Genomic DNA, 22,325 nt, shown 5'->3' with positions numbered 1-22,325 from the left:
GCCTGCAGTCCCCGCTACTCAGGAGGCTGAGGAAGGAGAATCGCTTGAACCCGGGAGGCAAATGTTGCAGTTAGCCGAGACGGTGCCACTGCTCTACAGCCTGGGTGACAGAGTGAGACTCCATCACCACCACCACCGCCCCCCCCCAAAAAAAAGAAAAGAGAAAGAAAAATACCAGAAAAATCACTAGCTACTTTTCACTATTTTTGAAAACATTTGAAAATGTTGAATGTTTTTACCTCATAGAAGCAAGAATTATGAGATGATCAAGTCCAGTATATTATTGTAGTTTTAAAACTATGTATAGCCGAGTCTAGTGGCACACGCCTAGTCCCAGCTATTCAGGAGGCTGAGGTGGGAGGATCACCTGAGCCCAGGAAGTCGAGGGTACAGTAAGCTGTGATGGCGCCACTGCAGTCCAGCCTGGGTGACAGAGTGAGACCCTGTCTCAATTTAAAAAATAAAAAAGGCCAGGCACGGTGGCTCATGCCTGTAATCCCAGCACTTTGGGAGGCCAAGGCAGGCGGATCACTTGAGGTCAGGCGTTCGAGATCAGCCTGGCCAACATGGCGAAACCCCGTCTCTGCTAAAAATACAAAAAAAAATAGCCGGGCGTGGTGCCGGGCACCTGTAATCCCAGCTACTTGGGAGGCTGAGGCAGGACAATCGCTTAAACCCGGGAGGCGGAGGTTGCAGTGAGCCAAGATGGCACCACTGTGCTCCAGCCTGGGCAACACAGCGAGACTCCATCTCAAAACCAAAATAATAAAATAAAAAATAAAATAAAATAGATAAATAAATAAAATAAAACTATATACATGTGCTTACTTTGTAAAAAATAAAAATTCAGTTTTAAACAAAGGCAGTTCCTAAATAATAATAATAATAATAATAATAAAAGCATGTCAATACTACCGAATTCCCCTTTTTGACTCTGACCAATAAGAGGGAAAAATGCCCAGATATACTCTAGAGTCTGTTGAGACTTAGAAACAGGGCCCCACCTGCCATGGCTCCCATTTCAGGATCATTGCCCAAGGCCTTGGCAACTGTGTGTAGCTGGCTGAATGCTTTAACTCAGCATCCAGTTCCAGTTGGCTCCAAATGTTTGTTCATCTTTGAGAGACCCCAGTATATATGAAACTAAATTCACAAGGCCATGTTTTTTCCTCAAACGTTAGTACTTTGTTGAAAGAATACATTAAACTACCACCTTTGTACTTAATTTGGGGAGACCATCCCAACATTTTGAGAAAAGTAAACATTAATTTAACTTGATCTGTGAAGTTATTAAAGAAAAACTAACCCACAAACATAAAGCCACTGCCAGCTCTTTAAAGGCGGTATGTCTCAAGCTGTTCTCTAGATACTCAGCCAAAAATTTGAAGTCTTATCTTACCTTAGGGTTAGATTTAAATGTTAGCACTTACAGAGAAAAGCACACAGTCCAATTCTCTTTGACAATCCTCAGGAAGACTCTCTCAGGAAATTCTACAGGGACAGGTGTTGCTCCATTGTTGGAACAGACTGTTGTCTCTTGAGTGGAGCACTGAATGAAATAACTGACATGCAGTTGGGGTTGTAAAAATTAAGTGTCTTTAGAAATAGAATTGTGCTCAGTTTGGTGAGATTTTCGCTCTATGAGAAGCCCTCGGGTACTGAGCCGAGCTAAGGAATGGCTTATTCACGTGCTTCCTGGAAGGAATAGTGGGTAGGCTCTCCCATACTATTCAAAGAATATTTCTCTTTCTTTTTGTGGAATATCTAAGGTACACAATTAAATGCATATATGATACAAAATAAGTGCAATTTTGAATGAAATGAGAGATAACCTAAACAGGTACAGTAGAAATACATTTTCACAGTACAACAGTCTAGATGTGCAAAGATACAATTTTCCTTGTCTATGGCTAAAATTAAATTCAGCTCTCAAGATCCCATGGTCTCTGATAGCAGAAAACTTACTCGTATCCATTTCAGGGACTCAAGTCACTTCCATCTTAAAGATGTCATCTTTTAAGATTCTCTTCCTGGCTGGGAATGGTGGCTCACGCATGTAATCCCAACACTTTGGGAGGCTGAGGTGGGAGGATGACTTGAGGTCAGGAGTTTGAGATCAGCCTGGCCGATATGGCGAAACCCAGTCTCTACTTAAAAAAAAAAAAAAAAATTACAAAAATTAGCCAGGAGTAGTGGCACATGCCTGTAATCCCAGCTACTCAGGAGGCTGAGGCAGGAGGATCGCTTGAACCTGGGAAGTGGAGGTTGCAGTGAGCCGAGATCATGCCACTGCACTCCGGGCCTGGGCAACAAAGCAAGTCTCTGTCTCAAAAAAAAACCAAACAAACAAACAACAAAAAAAAAAGATTATTTTTCTTTCACTTTTTTTTACCTCCTTTTCTTCCCAAACGAATCTAAATTCCAGGGGGGTTACAGATCATCCTAGCATCAGGGGAGCATTGTTCCATGTGTTATCTCCCTCTTCACCAGCTTTCCTGAGGTGTGGCTTGTACAGACCCTGTGGTCAAGGTCAAGTTTAGATAATCTGTCCTCTTTGCTGCTTGGTGCTCCAGGACTGCTTGGAGACAGGGTGGTCTTTCTCTCTTTGTCTCACAATGTTGATTCTCCACCATTCAGCCACATCTCTTATCCTATCCATTGCTAAACTATTCTACCATGACCTCTACTCTGAGGTCTCATTATTTCACACCATGGTGACCCTCTGATGGACACACCCATCCTCAGTTATGTACTCATTCTGGGTCCCGCTAAGACATGGAAAATAACTTTTAGACATATTCCAGCCCCATGGATGGAGGAATACATTTGGTGGAGGGGGGTGAGGGTGGTGGGGCATGAGTGAGCAAGCCACCTCTGTCATATCCTCTTCACCCAAACACACTGCACTTTCCCTTCGTCTCTATTGTGACCACCCTCCCACCCCCACCCAGAATGGCCGAGGGCATTCTTCCCAGAGCTCCAGATGGATTGAGGAATCCTCATGCCTCTGAGTTTTCTGTCTTCTATCCATATGTAATGAGAATTTTTATCTTGAGAGAAGGGTTGTAGAGTGCAAAGTCCCATTGTAACATCTCAACTCTAATTTTTTTTTTTTTTTTTTTTTTTTTTTGAGACAGAGTCTCGCTCTGTCGCCCAGGCTGGAGTGCAGTGGTGCAATCTCGGCTCACTGCAAGCTCCGCCTCCCGGGTTCACGCCATTCTCCTGCCTCGGCCTCTCCGAGTAGCTGGGACTACAGGCGCCCGCCACCACGCCCGGCTAATTTTTTGTCTTTTTTAGTAGAGACGGGGTTTCACCGTGGTCTCGATCTCAACTCTAATTTTTCTCTTCAACTAGCTCCTCCATTTATCTCTGAGCCCTTCAAACTAGTCCAGAAAGAAGTCTTATACCTTTTCTGTCAGGCTGGAAGCGTTTGGCATCGTCAGACATGCTTCTTCATACCATGTGTAAATGGTATGTCTTAAATTGACATGATGAAGGGGCCGGGCACAGTGGCTCTCACCTGTAATCCCAGCAGTTTGGGAGGCCGAGGTGGGTGGGTCACCTAAGGTCAGGAGTTTGAGACCAGCCTGGCCAACATGGTGAAACCACGTCTCTACTAAAAATACAAAAATCAGCCAGGCATGGTGGTGGGTGCCTGTAGTCCCAGCTACTCAGGAGGCTCAGACAGGAGAATTGCTTGAACCTAGGAGGCGGCGGTTGCAGCAAACCAAGATTGTGCCATTTCACTCCAGCCTGAGTGACAGAGAAGACTTCGTCTCAAGAAAAAAAAAAAAAGGAAAGAAATGATGGAGGGGGCACGTCTCTCCTTCCAAACCCTGGCTCTTGCAAACTAAAAGCTTTTTGATGGCCAGGCACGGTGGCTCATACCTGTAATTTCAGCACTTTGTGGGGGCCAAGGTAGGTGTATTACTTGGCCAACTTGTGGAACCCCAACTCTACTAACATACAAAAATTAGCCAGGTGTGGTGGTGTGTGCCTGTAGTCCCAGCTACTCAGGAGGTTGAGGTGGGAAAATTGCTTGAACCTGGGAGGCAGAGGTTGCAGTGAGCCACTGCAGTCCAGTCTGGCAACAGAGTGAGACACTATCTCAAAAAAATAAATAAATAAAATAAATAAAAACTCTTAGGCTCCTAGGTCATTGTATCTGCTACAGACTCTTCATCAAATTTGGGAAGTTTTCAGACAGTATTTTATCAAGTATTCTTTTGCATAGTTCTCTCTCTTCTCTCCTTTTGGAACTCCCAGTATGCATATGTTGGCATGCTTGATTGTGTCCCACAGGTTTCTAAGGCTCTGCTCATTTTCTTTATTCCTTTTTCTTTCTGTTCATCAGACAGAAAAATTTCAGTTGATCGTCACATTTGCTGATTCTTTCTTCTACCTACTCAAATCTTCTGTTGAGCTCTTCTAATTAATGTTTCATTTCAGTTATATTTCTAACATCCAAAATTTCGATTTTATTCTTTTTCTAAATAATCTCTATCTCTTTATTGATATTCTATACTTGGTGAGACATCATTATCATACTTTACTATAGTTCTTTGAACATATTTTATTTTATTTTTTTTATTTTTTTTTTTAATTTTTTTTGCACACAAAAACAATAAACATTTTCTAAAAATACATACAAAAAGATGCGTATCAAACATATTAGGAAGGTTGCACATGGGAAGTCGGGGAATAGAAATGGGGGGTGGGAGTTAAAATAAATGAGAGAGGGACTTTATACGGATCAGCGATAATAACTCAATCCTCTATTTGACAAAGAAGAGGGAGAAGGAAGAGGAAGAAAAAGAAAGTGGGATAAAGGATCAGAAAGGGAGGAAAATAGAAAAAATTAGAGTATGACTCCAGGGTAGACCTGTTTTGTTGTCACTGAGTTGGTTGGTTGGTTTGTCTGATGTATTTTTCATGTTTCGCCAAGTTGGCCAGACTGGTCTCGAACTCCTAGCCCGAAGTAATCAACCCACCTCGCCCCCCAGAGTGCCGGGACCACAGGCGTGAGCCACCACGTCCAGCCCCCACATTGCTTCTGGCCTCCGTGGTAGACCTCCCAGACGGGGCGGCCAGGCAGAGACGCTCCTCACTTCTTCCCAGACGATAGGTGGCTGGGCAGAGGTGCTCCTCACTTCCCAGACGATGGGTGGTCGGGCAGAGGCGCTCCTCACTTCCCAGACGGTGGGTGGCCGGCCGGGCAGAGGCGCTCCTCACTTCCCAGACCGGGCGGCTGGCCGGGCAGAGGCGCTCCTCACCTCCCAGACGATGGGTGGCCGGGCAGAGGCGCTCCTCACCTCCCAGACGATGGGTGGCCGGGCAGAGGCGCTCCTCGCTTCCTCCCGGACGGGGCGGCCGGGCAGAGGCGCTCCTCGCTTCCGAGACGGGGCGGCCGGGCAGAGGCGCTCCTCACTTCCCAGACGATGGGTGGCCGGGCAGAGGCGCTCCTCACTTCCCAGACGGGGCGGCCGGGCAGAGGCGCTCCTCACTTCCCAGACGGGGTGGCCGGGCAGAGGCGCTCCTCACTTCCCAGACGATGGGTGGCCGGGCAGAGACGCTCCCCACCTCCCAGACGGGGCGGCGGCCGGGCAGGGGCTGCAATCCCAGCACCCTGGTAGGCCAAGGCAGGCGGCTGGGAGGCGGAGGCTGCCGCGAGGCCAGACCACGCCACCGCACTCCAGCCCGGGCAACACCGAGCACCGGGTGAGCGAGACTCCGTCTGCAGTCCCAGCACCTCGGGAGGCTGAGGCGGACAGAGCACTCGGCGTCAGGAGCTGGCGACCAGCGTGGCGAAGATGGCGAACGCGTGCTGCGCAGCCAAAGGAGAAAAAGCAGGCAGCGGTGGCACGCGCCGGCAGTCCCAGGTAGTCCGCGGCGCGGGCAGCAGGGAGCCGAGTAGATTGCAGCCTGGGCCACAGAGAAAGGAAGGACGGAAGGAAGGAAGGACGGAAGGAAGGAAGGAAGGAAGGCAGGAAGGAAGGAAGGAAGGAAGGAGAACGTATTTTAAAGTAGGTGGTTTAGATCATGCCCACCCAGGGATGCAAAAAAAAAAAAAATTTGATTTAAAGTCTTTAGTAAGTCCTGTGCCTGAGCTTCTTCAGGGAACATTTCTGTTGATTACTTTTTTTTTCCTGTGTTTGGGCCATACTTTTTATTTGAAAGTCTAGAAATATTTGTTAACCACTAAACTAGACATATAAAACACAAATAATATAAAATATAAATTTAAAATGTGGTAACTCTGGAAATTAGATTCTTTGCCCTGCTCAGGATTTGTTGTTGCTGGTTTCTATTTGCTGTTGTTTAGTGACTTTTAAGAACTAATTTTTTAATATTTGTATTCTTGAGGCCAGGCGCGATGCCTCACACCTGTAATCCCAGCACTTTGGGAGGCCAAGGCGGGTGGATCATCTGAGGTCAGGAGTTTGAGACCAGCCTGGCCAACATGATGAAACCCTGTCTCCACTAAAAGTATAAAAAATTAGCCAGGTGTGGTGGCTGGCACCTGTAGTCCTAGCTACTCGGGCGGCTGAGGCAGGAGAATCACTTGAACCTGGGAGGCAGAGGTTGCAGTGAGCCAAGATCATGCCATGCACTCCAGCCTGGGCGAAAGGGTGAGACTCTGTCTCAAAAAAACAAAATAAAATAAAATTTGTATTCTTTTTTATGTATGGCTGGTAAGTCTCTGCTCAGTTAGCTTAGTGTTCCTCTAGTGATTGGACAGAGATTTTCTTACACTTTTGGAATGGATACTTCTCCCAGTCTTTGCTGAGGGGCTCTGTGTGCATATTGGGGCTGCCTTCAATATTTAGCCAGGCAGTTGACAACTTTGCCTTAAGCTTCACTTTCTGTAGAGCCTCAAGGTCAGCCAGAGGTGACAGCTTAAGGTTTTCTCAGGTCTTTCCCGAGCATACACACAGCTCTTGTTAGCAGCAGCAAATCCATACGAATCTGCAGCACCTCAATTCTTGCCTCCTCAGACGAAATAATTCGCCTGATGGATATAAGGCAGACAAAGGCAAGTTTTAGAGCAGGAGCGAGAATGAAAGTTTATTTAAAAGTTTTAGAGCAGGAACAAAAAGGAGGACAAGCAGGAGACTTCAGAGATCCAAGTGCACTGTTCGACCTTTGACTTGGGGGTTGTACGTTGGCATGCTTCTGGGGTTTTGCATCTCTTCTCCCTTGATTTTTCCCTTAGTGTGGGCTGTCTGCATGTGCAGTGGCCTGCCAGCACTTGGGAGGGGCCACACGCACAGTGTCTTTACTAAAGTTGTGCACATGCTTATTTGAAGCATTTTTCCCTTACCAGTCGAGTGTTCCTAAAGGAAGGTCATATACCAGCTAAACTTCATCATTTTGCCCCTTAGTGCGCATGCTTGAGCCTACTCGCCTAGCTCCTGAGATCTTATCAGGAAGCTGCTGATCACCAGTTTCAGGTGTTTTGTGTCTATTGGGAGCCGGCCTTTCCCTGGCACTGGCTGCAACCAATTATTATTTTAGACAGACAGTTCAACAACTACCTGACCATCACCTGATGGTTGCCTGACATTCCTGGTGGGGTGGGAGGCCCACTCCTGCCCTGCTCATGTCTGCCTAGCTACTTACTCTAAAACTCTTTAGCATGCACAGAGCCCTACACATGCACATGACCTTCTAAATTCCCCGGAAATGTGCCAGGGCTTTTCAAAATCCCTGTAAACATCTCACTCCTCAGTTTTTCCTTTTAAGCTTTTTGTTTAACCTATTGTTTGCCCCAGCTGTTATCCATTACCTCAGGCAACTAGCTAAACAATCACGTTTAAATATTTTCAACAAAACCGCATCTCAGGGGGAAAAGGTCTTCTGCAGTGACACTGGATCAGCCCCAAGTTAGGTTAAATAAAGACAGTCTTGTAAACAGGTCTTCCAGAGAACCATCAGATGGATCAGATAATGACAATTTTCTTTGAATAAGGCATTAAAGGCGCTACAACCCTGTTCTGCCCACTCCAATGGCTACCACACTGCTGGTTATCACTGTGATTGTGAGCTCTTGGCGTTCAGGCTGGCATGGGCTGGAGAGTAGAGGATGGGAATAGAACAAGTTAAAATGCCCCAAAGCTCACTTTTCTAATTGAGATTTAGCTGTTTTCTAGTAAGAAACTTCTAGTAAGTTCTCCATTATTTACCTGAATAAATGTCCCTGGATAGCTGAAAACCTTTGATTAATTTTCAGAGTTTGAGAAAAATTTATTCTGACAATCTTTTTTAGTTTTCTTGCTGCCTTCACAGAGGAAAGAATTTTCATAAGCGCTTACTTCACCATTTTCTCTGATGTTTCCCTGTTACAGACTTTTGACTTATTAGGTTTTTAAATACAGACTTTTAAAACCATTTTAAAATGCAAAGCTAAGCAATGACTATTTGTTTTCAGGTGTGACTGCTCTCAGGATAATAACAGTAATAATAAAATAATATATATTGATAGCCACGTGCCAAGCACCATTCTAGTAATTTTACCTGTATTATCTCAGTCCACCTTCAAAGTAACTCTATTACATAGATACTTTTTTTTTTTTTTTTGAGACAAGGTGTCACTCTGTTGCCCAGGCTGAAATGCGGTGGCACGATCACCACTCACTGCAGCCTTGACCTCCCAGGCTCAACTGATCCTCCCTCCTCAGCTCCTCAGTAGCTGGGACTACAGGCACAGCTCACCACACCTGGCCAATTTTTAAATTTTTCGTAGAGACAAGGTTGCACTATATTGCCCAGGCTGGTCTTGAACTCCTGGGCTCAAGTGATCCTCCCACCTCAGCCTCCCAAGGTGTTGGAATTACAGATGTGAGCCACCAAGCCTGACCAACAGATACTACTTTATACCGGCTTACAAATAGTGAAAATGTGGCAGAGTTTAAGAAACTTCCTTAAGATCAATAAGAACCGGCTGCGCGCGATGGCTCATGCCTGTAATCCCAGCACTCTGGGAGGCCGAGGCGGGTGGATCATGAGGTCAGGAGATCAAGACCATCCTGGCTAACATGGTGAAACCCCGTTTCTACTAAAAATATAAAAAATAAATAAATAAATAGCCGGGCATGGTGGTGGGCACCTGTAGTCCCAGCTACTTGGGAGGCCGAGGCAGGAGAATCCCTTGAACCTGGGAGGCAGAGGTTGCAGTGACCTGAGATCACACCACTGCACTCCAGCCTGGGTGACGGAGCAAGACTCCATCTCAAAAAAAGAAAAATCAATAAGAACTAAGTGGCGGAGACAGAATTTGAGCCCAGGCTGTCTGGCTCTAGAATCAAGAACTGTGAGGTAACATGATATTAGGAGTTACCAAAATGAAAAATACCTGTTAATATTTTAAAAACATTAACCCACTACATAGATTTTTATTTTATTGAACTCTAGATTATTTTAAGTGTAAGAGCATTTATGCCAGATGCTTCCTGATTATCATAATGCCAAATAATTGTCATATCTTTGACAAAAGCAAAGTATTAAATATATAACCAAAAATTCTTGAAATTCCAGTTTTATTATAATTTTTGGCCAGGCGCAGTGGTTTACGCCTGTAGTCCCAGCACTTTGGGAGGCCGAGACGGGTGGATCACCTGAGGTCAGGAGTTCAAGACCAGCCTGACCAACATGGTGAAATCCTGTCTCTACTAAAAAAACAAAAATTAGCTGGGCATGTTGCCGTGTGCCTGTAGTCCCAGCTACTCAGGAGGCTGAGGCAGGAGAATCACTTGCACCTAGGAGACGGAGGTTGCAGTTAGCTGAGATTGTGCCAATGCACTCCAGCCTGGGCAACACGGCAAGACTCCATCTAAAAAAAAAAAAAAAAAAAAGAATTTTCATATAAGCAATTTTACAAATCAAAAACAAAATCCTTTACCAGGCAATAATTTCTGCCTTTTGTTTGAGCAAATACGATCACTATACCTTTAAGATCTCCTCTGGTGCTGAAATCTTTTTGAGACATTTGTTTAATCTGTTCACTTTCTTTTTTTTATTATTTTTAAATAGAGACGGGGTCTTGCTATATTACCCATACTGATCTCGAACTCCTGGCCTCAAGCGATCATCCCACCTCGGCCTCCCAAAGTGCTAGGATTACTTGCCACACTGCCCAGCCCACTTTGAATTCAACAAAAATGTCTCTGAGTGTTTACTTTGTGCCAGACACTGAGGATGTGATGGTGAACAAGGCAGGTTCTGCCATCATGAAGCTCAGAGTGTAGTGGAGAAGATAGTCATGAAGTAGCAAGTGGTGTGATTACTATTATGAAAGAGGAAGCACAGAGAATTATGGCATCATATGACAAGAGACCAGAGCTACCCTGAAAGACTGAAAAAGGCATCTTTGAGATGTGGTATTAAAATGAGACCTAAAGCATAGGGCAAGGTGATGGAAGTCCAGGTAGTGAAGGCTAGAGATGCAGAAAGCTGTGGTTTGTTCAAGAACTGAGAGCAGCTTAGGGTGGCCAGAAAACAAAAACTGACAGGGAAAGGCAGAAAGGAGACAAAAGGATACAGCTGGAAGATCCCGTTTGTTTAAAAGCATTTGTTTAGATGGCTAAAAGTCCCCAAAGAACAACACACCATATTTATCATATACGTAAATACTCTTTGAGCACATCATTAAGAGGTCGCCCAATGGCAGCACATGCGTCTGCTTTCTGACTGGCAGTTTCTAAGGAATTGCTTGCATTCCTCAGTAAAGCTAAAATCTATCTAAAGGGAGGGCAGGCACGGTGTCTCACTCCTGTAATCCCAGCGCTTTGGGAGGCTGAGGCGGGCAGATGACGAGGTCAAGAGATCGAGATGATCCTGGCCAACATGGTGAAACCCCGTCTATACTAAAAGTACAAAAATCAGCTGGGCATGGTGGCGCACGCCTGTAGTCCCAGCTACTCGGGAGGCTGAGGCAGAAGAATTGCTTGAACCCAGGAGGCAGAGGTTGCGGTGAGCTGAGATCATGCCATTGCACTCCAGCCTAGGCAATAAGAGCAAAATTCCGTCTCAAAAAAAAAACTTGAAAGAGGGAAAGAGAGATGAGAAGAAAGCATGCCTGGGGGCAACAATACAACTGAAGTTATTCCAAAGTTCTGTGTAACCAGATTGTCTTCCCTGGTCAGGTATTTTATAACAAACACGCTATCTATCATTTTCATGACAACCCTTTGAAGTATTACATGTCCCTCTTTAATATGAGAAAATCAGGCCAGGAGTGGTGCCTCACGCCTGTAATTCTACACTTTGGGAGGACAAGGCAGGCAGATCACTTGAGGCCGGTAGTTCACGACCAGCCTGGCCAACATGGCAAAACCTCTTCTCTACTAAAAATACAAAAATTAGCTGGGCATGGTAGCAAACACCTGTAATCCCAGCTACTCGGGAGGCTGAGGCATGTGAATTGCTTGAACCTGGAAGCCAGAGGTTACAGTGAGCCAAGATCACACCATGCACTCTAACCTGGGCAAGACAGCAAGACCCTGTCTCAGGATAATAACAATAATAAGAGAAAAATCAAAGCTCAGGAAACTATAAATGGCTTCATTCATTTAACTTGATCTTACCGATAAGTACCTACTACGTGGTGGTTCATCAGTGAACCTGAATCCATGGCACATGCAGGAGTTTGTTCGAGTTCAAAAAGCTAATAAACTGAAACCAAGATTACTAGAAAGACTAGCTTTTCTCCATCTATTGTACCACACTGAACAAGAAAGTGTTATTTTTTTCTTAATAATTAGCCAGTCACGGTGGCTCACTCCTGTAATCACAGCAATTTGGGAGGCCGAGGCGGGCAGATCACCTGAGGTCAGAAGTTCGAGACAAGCCTGACCAACATGGAGAAACCTCGTCTCTACTAAAAATACAAAATTAGCTGGGCGTGGTGGTGCATGCCTCTAATCCCAGCTACTCATTTGGCTGAGGCAGAAGAATTGCTTGAACCCGGGAGGTGGAGGTTGCAGTGAGCTGAGATCGCGCCACTGCACTCCACCCTGGGTGATAGAGAGAGACTCCATCTCAAAAAAAAAAAAAAAAAAAAAAAAAAAATATATATATGTGTGTGTGTGTGTATATATATACACACACACACAGAGAGAGAGAGAGAGAGCCCCTGAATAGTTCACTAACAATGAATTACATTCTAAGGTTGGTTCGACTAAGTTCTCTATTATTTACTGGTAATTACAACATATACCTTGATTTCTCACTCTAGTTAACACTATAGAAAAGATATCCAATAAGAGGCTAGTTTACCCCCTTTGTTAAGTCGTTAGAACCATTCAGATCCTTTGAGTCTGAGATAAATCAATACTACATCCCAGCTGTGAATTGCTGCTGCTTACTTCTTGGCTTCATCTCTCCTTCTCCTTCTTTGGTCTGTTGTCTTTATTTCTGCATGGAGCCTTCAGAAAGGAGACATCCAAACCCAGGTCTGTCTGTACTATAGCAACATTAAAGATTCCTTGGGGCCCTGCTCCCCACTCACGCATGTTTGCCTTGGTGTCCTATTTCCAGATCTTTGACTGCAGTCTCAAGAGGACAAGACAAAGATATTTATCCTTCCCAGTCTTTTTTTTTTTTTTTTTTTTTTTTGAGATGGTGTCTCACTCTGTCACCCAGGCTGGAGTGCAGTGGTGTGATCTTGGCTCACTGCAACCTCCACCTCCCGGGTTCAAGCAATTCTCCTGCCTCAGCCTCCCAAGTAGCTGGTATTACAGGTGTGCACCATCACGCCTGGCTAATTTTTGTATTTTTAGTACAGACGGGATTTCACCGTGTTGGTCAGCTGGTCTCGAACTCCTGACCTCATGATCCGCCCGCCTCAGCCTCCCCAAGTGCTGGGATTATAGGCATGAGCCACCATGCCCGGCCATCTTTCACAGTCTTTTAGAATTCTTCCTGCTCCCCGCTACTGCCTTCCCAACGCTCTGAATTAGGGAAGTGTGAAATGTTGTCACATATCGCACATCCTGAGAAAATCAGAGACTCCCATAGAACTTCTCTTCTAGAAGGTTTTACTTTTGAAGACACAGACCCTTTGAATGAAGGGGGAAGACATTGGGAAGAGAAAGATAAGATAGGATTGCCCTCCAGCTCCTCCTTTAGAAATGTTTTCCTAGATTTTAGCTAGGGTGGGGGAAAAGTGGCTGGAGGGGGAACAAAAGGTATTTCCGTTTTTGTTGCTTTGTCCTAGTCTCAAAAATATAGGCTCAACACATACAGCCTCAACATCAGATTCCATCCACGAGACTTCTCTGTCCATATTTAATAAGTTAGAATTCTTTATAAGTCTCTTTTATATACTCTCTTGTAGACTCTTTAAAGTCTGGCTGGGCTCAGTGGCTCATGCCTGTAATACCAGCACTTTGGGAGGCAGAAGCGGGCAGATCACTTGAGGTTAGGAGTTCAAGATCAGCCTGGCCAATTTGATGAATCCCTGTCTCTACTAAAAATACAAAAATTAGGCCGGGCACAGTGGCTCACGCCTGTAATCCCAGCACTTTGGGAGACCAAGGCGGGAGGATCAGGAGGTCAAGAGATCAAGACCATCCTAGCCAACATGGTGAAACCCCATCTCTACTAAAAATACAAAAATTAGCCGGGTGTGGTGGTGGGTGCCTGTAATCCTAGCTACTCGGAAGGCTGAGGCAGGAGAATCACTTGAACCCGGGAGGTGGAGGTTGCAGTGAGCTGAGACTGCACCAATGTATTCCAGCCTGGCAACAAAGCGAGACACTGTCTCACAAAAAAAAAAAAAAAAAAAAAATTAGCTGGGCGTGGTGGTGCACACCTATAGTCCCAGCTACTTGGGAGTCTGGGGCAGGAGAATTGCTTGAACCCGGGAGGCGGAGGTTGCAGTGAGCCGAGATCGTGCCATTGCACTCCAGCCTGGGCGACGAGAGCAAAACTCCATCTCAAAACAAATTTAATTTAATTTTTAAAAAAGTAAAGTTTAAGACCATCTATATATTTGTATTATTATGTTTTTATTACCCCAAATTTGGAAATAAATGCCTGTAAACTACTTTGCCAGAAAGCATTTTTCTAAGGAGATGCTCGTCTCAAAACACGAATGGACTCATACAACATCCAGCAACTCTGATGGGGCCCAACCTCTGCTCTTTGCTGTTTGTATGTCATGATTTCAGCTCACATAACATCCCCACTGTCCCTTCATGACCCTCTCACCGAGGAGACCCATATCTAGTAAAATCAGTCCAGCCTGCAGTCTTAAATAAACAAATATAACTGGAGAAGACAAGAGATTAATGACTGCAACTAAGAGAACATGAGTTCAAAATTCTGAAGCACACAACATCAGATTTCACTGCTCATAATCTAATGCACCAACTTGCTGGGATCATCAAGAAAAAATACATGATTTGCTTTCTTTCTTTGTAAATGTTAAGAATAATTCAGCATTTTCGTTGAAACTTTGGCATCAAAACAAATTGTACAGTTGTAGCTCTACATTCCACATAATTATGAAGAGTTGTTTCACTTTCAGAGCTTAGAGTATATTGTCAAGTCTTGTATTCTACCTTGAAAATATTGTATAATCCAGATGAACTGTTACTTTTCCAGCTTTACTGCCACTGGTCCATCTGGACATGGTCTTATCTTGCTGGGACTTCTCTAGGAGCCTCTTAATCAATCTTCCTAGGTTCACCTCTCCAATCCTCTCTCCGTGCAGCAGCCCAGGCTAAAACATAAATTCTTTATATCATTTCCCTATTTCATGGCTCTTTAATGGCTTTTTTGGAATAAAGATAAAACTTAGAATTCTTATTATTTATTTATTTATTTATTTATTTATTTATTTATTTATTTTGTGACAGAGTCTCATTCTGTTGCCCAAGCTGGAGTATAGTGGCAAAATCTCGGCTCACTGCAACCTCCGCCTCCTAAGTTCAAGCAATTCTCCTGCCTCAGCCTCCTGAGTAGCTGGGACAACTGGTGCCCACCACCATGCCCAGCTAATTTTTGTATTTTTATTAGAGATGGAGTTTCACCATGTTGGCCAGGCTGGTCTTGAACTCCTGACCTCAAGTGGTCTGCCCACCTTGGCCTCCCAAAGTGCTGGAATTACAGGCATGAGCCACCTCAACCTCAACCCCAACGCTCAGCCTCAACCTGGAATACTCATTCCCTATGCTTTGCCTGTAATTAACCCCTGCTCACCCGTGAGACCTCAGCTTAGATATGAATTCTTCAGAGAGGCCTCCCCACTCACCCCAATCTAAATTATACCCTTCTGTCATCTCTCTCATAGCACTCACTTTCCAAATTCATAACTTAAATTGTATGTTTATTTGTTCCATCTTTGTCTCCCCCACTATAATAAATCTATGTCCATGTACACGGAGATACTGATGTCTTAGGACCCACTGTTTCTGGTGCCCAACAGTAGCTAGCACAATGGTATGTGCTCAATAGATAATTAGTCAAATAAACAGATGAATATTTATGGAAGGAAGGACACAAATATTCATCTGTTTATTTGACTAATTATCTAGCCCTCAAATGTCACAGCCCCCAAAACATCCCTCAGCCTCCCTGCAGAAGCCCTCCAATGGGCAACCATAAAACTTCCCATCTAATGTAGCTTTTCCTAGACGTATTGCACTTTACACTGAGGCTTTTTGGAGATAGGGCATTTTATCCATATCTCCCCTGCTCCCAATGAATTAACTCTATAAACACCCTTAACTGACTCTGCCTCCAACAGTCCTGCTCCCTGCCTCCCCTCTTTCCACCTGGCCAATTCACGCTGATGTCAGAGGAATGAAAGTTTATTAAAAACTCTGCCCCCTTAATTTGATCATTTAAGGCCTTTCATTTTCTTCTATTTCTTGTTTGTTTGTTTGTTTGTTTTGAGACGACGTCTTGCTCTTGTTGCCAAGGCTGGAGTGCAGTGGCACGATCTCAGCTCACTGCAACCTCCACCTCTGGGATTCAAGCGATTCTCCTGCCTCAGCCTCCCGAGTAGCTGGGATTACAGGCACGCACCACCACGCCCTGCTAATTTTTGTATTTTTAGTACAGACGGGGTTTCACCATGTTGGTCAGGCTGGTCTCGAACTCCTGACCTCATGATCCACCTGCCTCGGCCTCCCAAAGTGCTGGGATTACAGACATGAGCCACCGCGCCTGGCCCATTTTCTTCTATTTCCAAACTCTGTGCCTGTAAGCCACATGGGTCTGCCCTTGCTCCTTGAAGTCATTTCAAACTAGCCACAGCCCACCAGCTCTGTTCATCAAAAGTGCCTTGAACCCAAGCTCTGCCTCGACACTTACTCTTGACTCTCCACTCCATTCTAGCATCCACCTCGCTTCCAACACTCAGCTTTGTCTCCCGGTTCTAGTCTCACTCTCAACACTTGGGTTCAATGAGTGAAGGAACAGCCCACTCTGGCCTTCTTTCTTCCTAAGGGCAAAGCTTACATTTATCCTTTAGATCTCTCTACTTGACTGTTTGGGGAAACTCCCACCCTGGCACCAGGCCTCTGGTGAGCACTCAGGCCAAGTTTAAACATGTCTCCCACAAGAGAGGATGTCAGACAGATTTCGCCACCCTGAAGCCCCATTTCCCTCTGGTTTCCATGAGATCCCATTTAGCCTTTCATTCCTTTGTTTCCTCAGTACTGAACATGCTGCCTCCCCAACCCACCCCATCCAACCACCCACTAAATCTGGTAACAAATTCTCTTTTTTATTTTTTGAGACAGAGTCTTGCTCTGTCATCCAGGCTGGAGTGCAGTGGTGTGATCTCAGCTCACTGCAACCTCTGTCACTCAGGTTCAAGAGATTCTCGTGCCTCAGCCTCCCAAGTAGCTGGAATTACAGGCGCGCACCACCACATCTGGCTAATTTTTGTATTTTTAGTAGAGACAGGTTTCTCCATTTTGGCCAGGTTGATCTCGACCTCCTGACCTCAGGTGATCCACCCGCCTCAGCCTCCCAAAGTGCTAGGATTACAGGCATGAGCCACTGTGCCCAGCCCTCTGGTAACCAATTTTAATTCCTCAGTCAAGCTTATCTCCAAGACCTTCTAAATCCTTCCCATCTCTCCTACCTACTCACCCATCCTTCCTACCTACTCACCTATTCATGTTTTGAATACCTTGTTTGAATACCTTGTTTGTATTCAAAACATGATATTCTACAGAGAAAATTGGGTAAAGGACAGATCTAGATCTAAATCCCATTCCTGTCACCTAGTAGCTTTGGGGCCTTGAGCAAAATAACTTAGTATCTTAAAGTTTCACTTTTTAACAAATATCTAGGAAGTGGGAATAATATTCCACAATGTTTGTCTGCTAGCACAGATATGCCACATTGTAGACATTTTTAAAATGTGCAACAAAGGACAAAAAGAAAGAATGTATTCATCATTTGCAGGGATGTGGTGCTATGGCTATAGCAAAGAAATGAACATCATATTGGCTGAGGTGGGCAGATCACAAGGTCAGGATTTCGAGACCAGCCTGGCCAGCATGGTGAAACCCTGTCTCTACTAAAAAAAATGCAAAAATTAGCCGGGCATGGTGGGGTGCACCTGTAATCCCAGCTACTCAGGATGGTGAGGCAGGAGAATCACTTGAACCCGGGAGGCAGAGGTTGCAGTGAGCCAAGATTGTGCCACTGCACTCCAGCCTGGGTGACAGAGCAAGACTCTGTCTCAAAAAAAAAAAAAAGAAAGAAACGAACAACATATTTTGACTATATAATTCCTGTAGATGCCAAGATAAACCATGACAGCAGCAGAGTAAGGAGAAATGTATGGAGAGAGAAGTTGGTGTGCAAGGCCTTAAAGAATGGTTAAAATATAATAACAGGATGACGAAAGGAAGCTTTCCAATAGGGCCAACATGAGTAGAAGCCTGAGCATGGGACAACCGTGGGACGCTGGAGAGGCAGAGCAGAAGCAGAGCTGAAGGAGCCTGTTGAGGAAAAGCAGAAAATATGCCTGAAAAGATGGAGAAAGGCCAGTTCACAGAAGATGAGACTAAAATGAAGCCCAGGTTTCCTCTGACTTCTGGCCTTATCTCCATGGCCTTGAGTCTTCCTTTCTCTGTAAGTGAACACTTCGGGATTCATCATCTCTAGGCATGTATCTGTACTTCAATTAACCCAGCGCAGGGAGTGGTGTAGCCCACACTTTATCCAAGTAACTAATTAATGTTTGTAAAATCCAGATGCCACCTAAAATAATTGTTATGAGGATGTTGCTGGAGATTTTGCAAATGCCTTGGCTTAGCCCTGGACCTGCTGACCGAGGCAGGGACCTCCCACTCTGCTCCCTGGCCTTGCTGCACTCCGCTTGTTCCTTGAATGTTTGCTTATGTCATGTGGAGATAGGTGTAAAGTATTTCCAGTGATTCTACGTTTGCAAACGTTCTTGAAATCTTGGCTCCTATATAAAGTGGCTTGGGCTTAATTTTTTTTTAAGTAAATTCAAGACAAACTTCTATTTGTCCTTAGTTTTCTACTTCTTTGAATCTCAGTATCCTTGATTAGGTTATGATAATAATATCAATACGAACTCTAGATAAGTAAAATAATACTAGCACTAATGCTGACTAGGTGCAACGTGTCAGGCATTTTACTTATATCATCACATGTATTCCCCACAATAATCCTATGAAGTAGGCACTATTATTATGAGAATAATAATTTGACAGATGAGAAAACCAAAGCATAGAGATAAGTGGCTTGCCCAGAATCACAGTTAGAAGTGGGAGAGTCAGAAGTCAAACCAGGCAATCTGCTTTCACAGCCCATGCTCTCAGCCAACTTGCCACACTACCTGCATAATAAATGTCAGGATTCTTACTTTACAGACAGGGAAACTGAGTTGTGAAATAATAACCAGAATTGCCTGAGGTCACTGAATGAATGAACCAGTAGCAAAGTCAGAACACTCTGGAATCCTGGATCTTTCTTGGCCCAATTTTCTACCCACCAATTTATATAAAGACATTTTCTCTGTCATTATCATTATTTCTTTTTTTTTTTTTTTTTTTTGAGACAGAGTTTCACTCTTGTTGCCCAGGCTGGAGTGCAATGGCGCAATCTCGGCTCACCGCAACCTCCACCTCCCGGGTTCAAGTGATTCTCCTGCCTCAGCCTCCTGAGTAGCTGGGATTACAGGCATGTGCCACCATGCCCGACTAATTTTGCATTTTTAGTAGAAACGCGGTTTCTCCATGTTGATCAGGCTGGTCTCGAACTCCTGACCTCAGGTGATCCACCCACCTCGGCCTCCCAAAGTGCTGGGATTACAGGTGTGAGCCACCGCGCCTGGCCTCATTATTCCATTTTTAATAGATCTCAAGGCTATAAGACTTCTGCTGGAAGAAACAAAAATCAATTTCAAAAGCAAAGTTGCCCCCTGAATAAAATGCTATTTTCCTGAAGCTCAGGATTCCTACGAAAAACAGAACTCAATCAACTTCAACCTCTGGCACACCATAGAGTGAACTTCACATGGTCTAAAGTCTAGAGAAACAGACAAGTCCTTCCTCTTGCTTAGGAGGTCAGGGAACATGAACATCAATGGATGAGACCACAGGCCTCTCAAGCTTTTTCAGTGCCTAAGGTTATAACATGTAAAGACACATATAACATTTTTTTTTTTTAAATCACCTTTAAACACTTGAAGCTTCATGGGTTCTATTTAAATCCCAAGGTGATCATTTATCCTGCCTCATCCTTCCACCTTAACTAGAGAAGAAAATAGGATTTGGGAAGCAAAATCAAGCTCTCCACATGGGAATTGCCTACAGAACTGACACCCAGGCCGAGGTGGGCGGATCACCTGAGGTTGGGAGTTCGAGACCAGCCTGACCAACATGGAGAAACCCTGTCTCTACTAAAAATACAAAATTAGCCAGGCATGGTGGTACATGCCTGTAATACCAGCTACTTGGGAGGCTGAGGCAGGAGAATCCCTTGAACCTGGGAGATGGAGATTGCCGTGAGCCAAGATTGCGCCATTGCACTCTAGCCTGGGCAGTAAGAGCAAAACTCCGTCTCAAAAAAAAAAAAAAAAAAAGAAAGAAATGTTGAGGTGTGGCCAGGTGCGGTGACTCATGCCTGTAATCCCAGCACTTTAGGAGGCCAAGGCAGACAGATCACCTGAGGTCAGAAGTTCGAGAGCAGCCTGGCCAACCTAGTGAAACCCTGTCTCTATTAAAAACTACAAAAATTAGCCAGGCGTGGTGGCAGGTGCTTGTAATCCCATCTAGTTGGGAGGCTGAGGCAGGAGAATCGCTTGAACCCAGGAGGTGGAGGTTACAGTGAGCCGAGATTGCGCCATTGCACTCCAGCCTGGGCAACAGAGCGAGACTCTGTCTCAAAAAAAAAACAAAAAAAAAATGTTGAGGTGCTACTCCTGCATGTTACAATTCTATAAAACTGTATCTAGTTTCTGACTTAAGGGCTTATTGGTGTCTGCGATAGTTATGACAGTTTTCGTTTTCGAATAGGAAGATCAGGCTGGTCTTGATTGCCCTGAAACAGCAGCTACAGAAAAATGTGAAGACCTTATAGAGGTGGCTTCATCTCTAAAAGGTAATAGTCCTAAAACAGGCTCTGGGGTGTTCTCATGAACTACAGCTACCCTTAGAAATGACATGCTTCCAGGACAAGGGATATAAGGCAGTCAGTTTTGCTAGAGTCAGCCAAGATTGAAGTAATAATAGAAATTTCATGTGGCCTGTTCAGTCTGTGGAAAATAGTCCAAAAGTTTCCCTACAGCCGCCAACCAGAAGCCCTACTCAGAGCCAAAGCCAACAACTGGAAACAAAGATGCCAAAACCTTATTTCCCTCTCTGTTTTGTATTATTTTGTGTTTTTTACTTTTCCCTTGGCATTTTGAACTTAGATGTCAGCCCTGGTTGATATAAAAGCATGAAGCTTTCCTGCTACAGCATGTTCAAAGACAGTGCCATTGAACACAGTGACCATCTGCATGGGGTAGGAGGATGCCATGAAGACCAGTTATTTCCACATGCATGTAAATAAGGGTTTTTCAGGAGTATGAAATAATCATTTTCAGTTTAGTTTTCAGTTCATGTGCAATCTGGTTTAACTTCCCTATTTTGAGGATATACTGATTACGTTAATTTTTTTTCTTTTCTTTTTTTTTGGAGACGGAGTCTTGCTCTGTTGCGAGGCTGGAGTGCAGTGGCACAATCTCGGCTCACTGCAAGCTCCACCTCCCAGGTTCAAGCGATTCTCCTGCCTCAGCCTCCCGAGTAGCTGGGACTACAGGCGCCTGCCACCACGCCTGGCTAATTTTTGTATTTTTAGTAGAGACAGGGTTTCAGCATGTTGGCCAGGATGGTCTCGATCTCTTGACCTCATGATCCGCCCGCCTCGGCCTCCCAAAATGCTGGGATTACAGGCGTGAGCCACCGCGCCTGGCCGATTATGTTCATTTTTAATATGTGCTTGACACAGTAAAAGGGCAAGCTAATTTAGGTTAATGTCCTTTTTAGCAAGGAACTGCTATATGGAAATTCATTAAGTGGAAGATGATGTCTTTAGGAGGACTGTCATTCTAGAAGTTGGCTACTGGGGAGCCCTTCCTTTCAAAAACTAAGGTTTATCCTTTATCAATACTCAGGAAACCACAGCTCAGCTTTTCTCAGATATGTTTAATTATTTTATTTTATTTTATTTTATTTTATTTTATTTTATTTTATTTTTTGAGATGGAGTCTTGCTCTGTCACCCAGGCTGGAGTGCAGTGGTGTGATCTCCACTCACTGCAACCTCTGCCTCCTGGGTTCAAGCAATTCTCCTGCCTCAGCCTCCCAAGTAGCTGGGATTACACTTCAGCCCGGTGGCTCACGCCTGTAATCCTAGCACTTTGGGAGTCCGCCCATCACCACACCTGGCTAATTTTTGCATTTTTAGTGGAGACAGGTTTCACCATGTTGGCCATGCTGGTCTCGAACCTCAGATTATCTACCCGTGTCAGCCTCCCAAAGTGCTGGGATTACAGGTGTGAACCACTGCACCCGGCTTTTTTTTTTTTTTTTTTTTTTTTTTTTGAGACAGAGTCTCGCTCTGTCGCGCAGGCTGGAGTGCAGTAGCACGATCTCGGCTCACTGCAGTCTCTGCCTCCCAAATTCAAGCAATTCTCCGGCCTCAGCCTCCGAAGTAGCTGGGATTACAGGCATGTGCCACCATGCCCAGCTTATTTTTTTGTATTTTTAGTAGAGACGGGGTTTCACCATGTTGGCCAGGCTGGTTTCAAACTCCTGACTTCAGGTGACCCGCCTGCCTCGGACTCCC

General features: G+C 44.7%; 1 protein-coding gene across 1 annotated transcript in view; it reads left to right on the top strand.

Annotated features, from left to right (window-relative positions):
* Nucleotides 1–4,582: 4,582 nt before the first annotated feature.
* LOC134732663 (uncharacterized) overlaps nt 4,583–22,325 on the top strand; it is a 32,665-nt gene continuing 14,922 nt past the window's right edge. The window contains exon 1 of the mRNA XM_063619205.1: nt 4,583–5,879. Within this exon, the coding sequence (XP_063475275.1) occupies nt 5,161–5,879 (719 nt within the window). The 5' untranslated portion in view covers nt 4,583–5,160. The remainder of the gene's footprint in view (nt 5,880–22,325) is intronic.

The sequence above is a fragment of the Symphalangus syndactylus genome, chromosome 2, assembly GCF_028878055.3.
Source record: "Symphalangus syndactylus isolate Jambi chromosome 2, NHGRI_mSymSyn1-v2.1_pri, whole genome shotgun sequence".
NCBI lineage: Eukaryota > Metazoa > Chordata > Mammalia > Primates > Hylobatidae > Symphalangus > Symphalangus syndactylus.
Note: the sequence above shows the minus strand (reverse complement) of the source record. Positions and strands in the feature narration are given on the sequence as shown.